Here is an 8,102-nt window from a genome sequence, read left to right as displayed (position 1 = left end):
AAAATTGCCCAAGTTTTGTTATAAAATAAAAAATTGCCCAAGTTTTGTTAAAATTTTATAACCTAAATGTCTTGATTTTATCTAATTATTTTTAAAAATAGATGATTTTTTTAATTCGTTTATCGAATAAATCTGGAATACGGTTGACTAAGAAAGACGAGTGATACTGAAATGACAAGCATACCTTTCATCCCGCACTATATTATTCGCTCTACTTCCTTCCTCTTTCCACAACCTTCGTCGGAATCTGAATGTGGTCAGGCGGCGATGGAGACATTCTTCGCTGGTGATATTGCAAAAGAATTGATAAAGGAACTCTTGAATGTGGTCAGGCAGACCTATCTTTGCCGGCCGGCCGCCGAGCAGCTGAAGCGCTCCGTCGATTCTTTGCTTCCCATCATCCAGGAGATCCGCCTCTCCGGCGTCGAGCTCCCGCAGCACCGACAGAAGCAGCTCTCCGAGCTCGCGGACAACCTCCGCCTCGCCCTCGACCTCGCCCGCAAGGCCGCCGCCTCCCCCCGCTGGAATGTCTACCGGTCCATGCAGCTCGCTCGCAAAATGGAGCGAATCGATCACTGGATTACCCGCTGGCTTGAGCGCCAGGTGCCCGCCCACCTCCTGGCCGACGTCCATCACATCCGCGTCGACTACACCGCTCGCCTCGACCGCATCGAGAGGACCCTCGACCTCACGGCCGCCTCCGCGGTCGCGAGAGGCCCGGTAGCGTTTGGGACTGCGCCATTCTCGGTGTTCCCCGAAACGATAGAGGGATTTGTGCCCATTAGGGCACCGATTGCGATGTGGAGCCCGCCTGCAACGTCGTGCTTCCCGATGCCGGAGATGATGGAGGGGTTGATGATGCCCACCGAAGCAGCTGCGGAAGCACCGGTGGCGATGGGGAAGTCGCCGTCGTCAAGGTTCCCGGTTGCTGAAATTATGGAGGGGCTGATGCTGGCGGGAGAAGGGGTGAAACCCGTGGGGGTCGGAATCAGGGTCGGAAAGGAGAAGGTGAAGGAGATGTTGATGGAAGGCATTAATAGAATAGCCGTGGTGGGAATCTCCGGCATCGGAGGGAGCGGCAAGACGACTCTCGCCAGAGAGATTTGTAGAGATCCAGAGATTAGAAGTAAGCGCCTTTTAGCTCTGTGTTTTCGCCTTTTCTTTCCTTCCTTTTGCAGAGATCCAGATTATGCTTCAGGAAGTTTGGATTTTTTTTAACACATTTCTAACAAATATAAGGTCATAAAAACCTAATAACTTCTTATCCGATTGACTTCGAGATTTTATTATAGTCACTCTTGAATTAGATTCTCAAACAAGCAATTCCTTCTTATGGTTTTCTTGGATTGACTAAAGAGTTTTGACATTCTTTTATACCAAAGCTTAGTCTAGATAATTGATTTCCGGAAGGCACTTTATTCTGCAAACTATAAATCATTAGGCCGGATTCTTTGCTGGGGGAAGAAGTTTATTGTAGTGATAAATACTTAAACATTTGGTTAGAATTGGCACAAAACTCTACCATAGATTTTTAGATGAATAAGAGATAGTCTTCATTATGTTCTTATATATATATATTTAACCTCATTTGGTTCTTGTTCTTCTTTAGGTTACTTTGAAGATAGAATTTACTTTGAGACTTTATCACAATCTCAAAATTTGGAGAGTTTGAAGTTGAGGCTGTGGGAACAAATTAGTGGCAATATAGTTCTTGGTGTATATAATCAGATTCCACAGTGGCAGATGGAGTTGGTGCCTAAAGATAAAGGACCATTTCTTCTGGTATTAGATGATGTGTGGTCAGTCTCAGAGCTCGAAGAACTTATTTTCAGAGTGCCAGGATGCAAGATTCTTGTGGTGTCACGGTTCAAATTCCCGGCGATTGTCAAGAGCACTTATGAGATGGAATTACTGGGAGAAGAGGATGCTTTGTCTCTCTTCTGCCATGCAGCTTTTGAGCAGACATATATACCATCCACTGTTGACCAGAAGTTAATCAAGCAGGTAGAACTATCGTTTGTATGCTTATTTCAGTAGCTTGACTTTAGTTGCCGTGAATATTTCACACGCTTCCACAATTTTTCAGTGATAAGAAAGACACGTAAATATGTTTGTCAAAACTTTTGAGTTTCTGATAGGGATTTGATTTTTTCAATATTCTTCTGGTGCGCCATTCTTTCAGGTTCTATCTAAAGTTGCATCATATCTTATTTTGTACTGTTTTGACAGTGACCAATTATCAATTAGTTTTTTATGATTACAACAGTTCAATGGGAATTGTTTAATTAAAACTTTTAAATCATAGGCTGAATTTTCTTTGAAGTGGTTTCACTGTTAATACAGGTTGTTGAAGAGTGCAAAGGGCTTCCTCTAGCTCTAAAGGTCATTGGTGCTTCTTTAAGAGACCAACCTCCAAAATTTTGGCTAAGAGCCAAAAATAAACTTGCCCGTGGAGAAACTATATCTGAATCCCATGAAAATAAAGTGCTAGAAAGAATGGCATCATCCATAGATTTTCTATCAGGGAAAGCGAGGGAGTGTTTCCTAGATCTTGGATCTTTTCCGGAAGACAAGAGGATCCCTTTGGATGTGCTAATCAACTTGTGGATGGAGCTCCATGATCTTGATGAGGAAGATGCTTTTGCTATTTTAGTGGAGCTTTCTAATAAGAACCTTTTAACTCTATTGAAAGATGCACAGTAAGCACTGTAATAATTTCCCTTAGAATCGATGTTGTTCTTACGTTCACAGTTTAACCTTGACTCGATTTTATGCATACTACAGGAATAGGGCTGGAGATATCTACAGCAGTTACACAGAGCTTTGTGTTACTCAACATGATTTGTTGAGGGACCTCGCACTCCATGTGAATAATCAAGAGCCTCTAAATACTCGAAGGAGGTTGATCATGCCGAGGAGGGAAAAAGAACTTCCAAAGGAATGGGAGAGATTCAAGGATCAGCAGTTGGAGGCGCAGATTGTTTCCTTTAATACAGGTATTCAACTTCGTGCTAAAAAGAAGCATGTGACTTGTTCTTGGTTGATATTTTAGCATCACTTGCGGTATTTCCAGAATGAACAAAGTCTATGTAGAGTGTTTAAAATTAGATTTTGGCATTGTTTGGCCATTTCATATTCCTGGCAATGAAACCACTAACCATGTAGGGATATTTAGAGAATTCCATTACATGGTTGATGATCTGAAATGTGCTTCACAAATTAAATAATCTCTCGCTTTTGCAGGTGAAATGAATGAATCTGATTGGTTTCAGATGCATTTTCCCAAGACTGAGGTACTAATTTTGAATTTTGCTGCCGATGCATACTTCTTGCCACCTTTTCTGAGTGTTATGCCCAAGCTGAAGACTCTCATCTTGATCAATTATGGTGCTTCATGTACAACATTACAAAATCTCTCTGTATTCACATCTTTAAGTAACTTGAGAAGCCTCTGGCTCGAGAAAATAGCCGTCCCGCCTTTGCCAAGGACCACAGTCCCCCTGCAGAACTTGCGGAAAGTATCTCTTGTTTTATGTGAATTAACCAACAGCCTCAGATGTTCTAAGGTGGAGCTCTCCTTGACATTTCCACGCCTGTCGCATCTAGCAATAGATCATTGCATTGACATAACCAAACTTCCTTCTGCCATTTGCGACATCAACTCGCTCGAATGCTTAAGTATATCCAACTGTCATGATTTGTCTGAGTTGCCATGTGAATTTGGCAAGCTAAGTTCTCTAGGGATTTTAAGGGTTTATGCTTGCCCTGCTCTGAAGAGACTACCTCAGTCAATCTGCTTGTTGAAAGGATTAAAGTATCTCGACATTTCTCAGTCTTTTAATCTCCAAGAGTTGCCAGAAGAACTTGGCCACATGACGAGTTTGGAGAAGATTGACATGCGAGAATGTTCCCAATTGAAGACTCTACCAAGATCCTCATCATCCTTGAAGTCTCTTGGGCATGTGATTTGTGACGAAGACATTGCATCCTTATGGAAAGAAGCGGAAAAAGATATACCAGATCTCCGCATTCAAGTAGCTGAGGAAAGTTTCAACTTGGACTGGCTGGTAGAATAAAACTAGTACTAGTTGTTTCGTATATAGTGTACATAACTGTAAGTATAACTTGTATATATGTAGCCGACTCCAGAATAGCATGTCTGGTGTTTAGGTGGAGTCACATGAAACCTAAAGGTTCCTTTTCTTTAGTATTGTCTTTCAGTGACCTTACTTTCAAACCTATTGTACAGAAAAAATCTGTCTGATGCTAGTATTTGTTTATCATCAACCACAATCAAGTCTTATCCAAATTTAAAAGACTCAAATGAAAGAATCAAAAAGAAAATGATTAAAGAACCAATGAAAATATGATAGAATAGGTTCTGATCTATCAGTAACATCATGGCTTCACAAACAAAACATTTAAACAGTAGCATCATTGATAGTTTACATTAACTAATGAAAGTTTTTCTTATCAACCATTGAAAATGTTCATATCCTAAGTCCCTTGCAGATCACAATTACGTTCAGGGCAGTCCAATTTTCCCCATCTCGCATTTACTCTATTACATGGAAATGTCACCTTCCCCAGGCTGACAAAAGAATCAATAAGAAATTGTCAGATTATTAGATCTGAAACCAGTGAAAACTTAGTCTTAACGAAGTAATGAGAAGCACATTCACAGAAAAGGGATAATAAAATCCAAAGCGCCCAGTACCTCCTATTTACAACATTATGTATATGGCATAAATACTGAGAAAATTCCTCTTGTGACCCAGCTTGTACAGGACTTGCTCTGAAATACAATCAAACAATAAGGAGCATGCATATTGGGTCATCTTTATCAAGTTTCAACTGGCCTTTCACTCATTAAGAGATCCAGCAAATGTTTTAAATGTCAGAGGAAGAATTTGTATTGGTTACACCATTACAATTTAAGGTTGTCACTTTTGAGACTGTTAACTTACTTCAAAACCTCCTTAAAATGATCGGCGCATTCCTTGCAAGGATAAAGTCGAGAAATGATGGCCATCTAAAACAAAAAAGGAAATGAAACAACTTAGTCTGCATAACAACTAACAAACCATTGTCCAAATAAAGATATCTTATAGACATGAAATACTCTTTAAGAAACATGGTTATCTGCTATGCTTATAAATAGGGATCCTTAGAAGTCTACCAAATCTCCTAAGTAATCTATTCATCATTCTTGGGGGTCCAGAAATCGTCAGAGATAGTGAAACAATGCAAAATTTCCACTTAATTATCCAATTCAACAGGATGTTTTTGAAAACCAATATCTGCATAAAAATAAACTTCCATGTTGTATAATTTTACCAGTTCCTTCGCATCATGCTTTTGCTGTCTTGTTGGATGATCTGGATACTGTAAAGGTCAAAGAAATCTCACATTAATTAGCTCATAATTTTATTCATTATTTAAAGAATAACCAAAAAAAAAGTGTCTAACATTCATGTTGGAAACTATTTAATCTCCCAAACATAGAATAAATTTAACCACCCAAAGCGAAAATTGTAACTATAAATAAACAAAAAAGAAATATTAAGATTTGTTATTCAGTAAACTTAAAATTTCCAACTTGAAAGCATCCGACTAAAAAATGAATCATATCCAGTTCGAAACATGAATGTGTTCTAATAAGCCGATCAAACGAAAACCGCAGAATATTCCCAAATATCAAGCAAATAAAAAAAATCATCAACGTTCCTGAGAGAAACAAGGCTTTAGAATTTAAAACGAACCAAACCAGAGCAGAGGAAATTGATCGAACACCTGTGCAGCAATAGAGTGTAGCAGAGTCCAAGTCGCCCTCCCAAGTTCTTCCTTGGTCAAAGGGCCCGCAGGCTTGATCTGAAAGAAATGAAGATATATCAGCAAAGCAACCCCCATCGGCTTTTCCAACTAGAGCTTGATGTCAATATTAAAAAAAAAAAAACCTCTTTCTTTGGTCGGAAAAGTTCGCTTCCTTCATCGACTTCAGAGAAAGGAATCGATATGAGGGAGGATAGAGGTCGGCGCGTATCGCCGGAAAGAGAATGCTGGTCGCGACGGTCGGATTGCGGCGGAAGGAAAAAGCGAGAGAGATGGACTTGGACGCTGCGCGAGATGGATTCGTACGCCCGAAAAAAGGACTCCAAGGGATTCTCCGGCATGATCCAACTCCAACTGCAGCGTAGAAGAGGAAGTGGATGATTCACAAAGATAAGTGCGGAGATTGAAGCAGAGATTTACACTGTTCCTTAGAAGGATTAGTCGACGACGACGACGAAGACGACGAGCACTAAGAAGAAACAAACGACGGATTTGGGCCTAAAAGCCCATGTCATCCATCTTCACCAATTGAACTAAAGCTCTGTTACTTGGGTTGGCAGAAAATAAAATTTTCCTAATTTACTTAGTAAAAAAGAATGATTTTTTTCTTTTAACCGGATAGACATAGACCTATGTAATTATGAATATGCAAGAAAATTAATTTTTGACCATTTTTTTTTTGTCCGAGCAGAAAGAGCAGAAAGTGATGGCCTCATTTCCAGAAAGCTTAGATCCGCCTTTTAACTTATGAGATCTGATATCCTAAGGTGTAATATAGATTAAGTTTGGGTTGCTTGTCGATACTAAGTCAGATACATATTAGAAAAAGAAGAAGACGATGATTAAAAAAAAAAAAAAAAAAAAAAAAAAGGAAAACTTAAAGGAGGAGAGTTGTCTTTCCTTACCAGAATCAGAAAAGTCAACATATCTATACCTTACCTCTCATAGTGCTTATATAGATATCTAAAAAGAATCTCCATGTCATTCACTGATATCGATTATAATGAGTTGATCGTAAAGATGATGTAGTAGTTAAAGTCAAAATAAGGTGAGGGTCGAAGGCAGAATAGGGGAGCGTCTCCCATATGACTTGTTGATCGTACCGTGTTAAAACTCTAGGGTCCTACCCGAGTAGTTATAAAGTAGGATGCTCAAATAAAGTCGATCAGACGTAAAAGTCGATCGGATATAAAAATTCTAATATTTGACTCTGGAAGTCAAGAAATAATGTATTTGATTAGTTGAGTAGTCAACCAAGTACAAGGGAGTCTGACCAAGTAAAAAATCTAACTGAGCTATAAGAGTTTAGGCATTCTGAAAACCTTTCAGTATAAGATCGACCGGAGGAAGGATGATCGGACACAAGACTCTCCGTGTACGCTTAACCAAATAAAGATCGGGTAGGCTTAAAGACACTTGGCCTTATAAAACTCTTAATATAAGATCAGTCGGACGAGGGATGATCAAACACAATACTCTCTGTGTATGCCCGTCCAGGTAAAAATCGAGCGAATTTAAAGACACTTGGCCTCATAAAGTTCTTAGCATAAGGTCGACCTGATAGAGGTCGATCGAGCATAAGGATATCTGTGTATACCCGGTCAGGCATGAAAAGATCGGATGAGCTTAAAGATACTTATCCTTAGGAAACTTTACATATCTGCTCGATCAGGCACAGGTCGACTGAGTTTAAGTTACTTAATATCATCTTGTCCTTACAATAAAGCTCTAACATACATAATCTATCATATGACTACTTGAATGAAGCTTTAGCATACTATGACCACTATATTAGAATAGATCTTGCAGTATTTAACATATAACAGAGCAAATTGATACAATGACAAGCAATACGGCTGACCTTGTGGACTGACAGAGATATATTCAGTAGGCAAACAACCGATAATATTTTAACAGCCTGGCATAATTATCGGAAAATATTCTTTTGAAAGCTCCTTCGGAGTCTATCTGGTTTCCCATTAGTGATTTATCTATAACAACATCCTCTTCTAACGACTTCAGAAAAGGTTTAAGTTATAAATGACAAAAGAGGTACATCTATTGGTAAAAAAAGATTCCTCGGAAACTCTTCGAGGAACTACCTAACAAACTCTGATGCATGAAGTCATCTCATGGTCATGGAGATCGTGAGAGGTGGTATAAAAAGGGGGTTTTTTCCGTTGGCAAGGTACGCAATTTTCGCATATGAGAACTTCATTAACACATCCACTACTATTCTTCTTCCTCGGTATTGACTTGAGCATCGGAGG

The 8,102-nt window shown here is 39.4% G+C and overlaps 2 protein-coding genes across 4 annotated transcripts; one reads left to right on the top strand and one right to left on the bottom strand.

Moving 5' to 3' along the window:
* Nucleotides 1-222: 222 nt before the first annotated feature.
* Nucleotides 223-4,207, top strand: LOC121988875 (probable disease resistance protein At4g33300). Its single transcript, XM_042542570.1, has 5 exons — nucleotides 223-1,126; nucleotides 1,610-2,004; nucleotides 2,344-2,699; nucleotides 2,785-2,996; nucleotides 3,244-4,207. Exons 1-5 carry the CDS (start codon nucleotides 268-270, stop codon nucleotides 4,074-4,076), a joined length of 2,655 nt encoding a protein of 884 aa, XP_042398504.1. The 5' UTR covers nucleotides 223-267; the 3' UTR covers nucleotides 4,077-4,207.
* Nucleotides 4,208-4,326: 119 nt separating this feature from the next.
* On the bottom strand, nucleotides 4,327-6,378 carry LOC121988876 (FAD-linked sulfhydryl oxidase ERV1-like). Of its 3 annotated transcripts, XM_042542572.1 has the most exons (7): nucleotides 6,253-6,378; nucleotides 5,958-6,186; nucleotides 5,794-5,871; nucleotides 5,338-5,385; nucleotides 4,968-5,032; nucleotides 4,718-4,795; nucleotides 4,327-4,591 (listed from the first exon to the last, which is right to left on the bottom strand). In XM_042542572.1, the coding sequence occupies exons 2-7, from the start codon at nucleotides 6,171-6,173 to the stop codon at nucleotides 4,498-4,500; spliced, it is 579 nt and encodes a 192-aa protein (XP_042398506.1). In that variant the 5' UTR covers nucleotides 6,174-6,186; nucleotides 6,253-6,378; the 3' UTR covers nucleotides 4,327-4,497. The 3 variants fall into 3 exon arrangements, with proteins under 3 accessions (XP_042398506.1, XP_042398505.1, XP_042398508.1); XM_042542571.1 differs by having other exon boundaries at nucleotides 5,958-6,339; XM_042542574.1 differs by lacking the exon at nucleotides 4,718-4,795 and having other exon boundaries at nucleotides 5,958-6,343.
* Between the last annotated feature and the right edge of the window lie 1,724 nt (nucleotides 6,379-8,102).

This window comes from Zingiber officinale, chromosome 6B (genome assembly GCF_018446385.1).
Source record: "Zingiber officinale cultivar Zhangliang chromosome 6B, Zo_v1.1, whole genome shotgun sequence".
Classification (NCBI taxonomy): Eukaryota; Viridiplantae; Streptophyta; class Magnoliopsida; order Zingiberales; family Zingiberaceae; genus Zingiber; species Zingiber officinale.
This window is presented reverse-complemented; position numbering and strand designations above follow the sequence as displayed.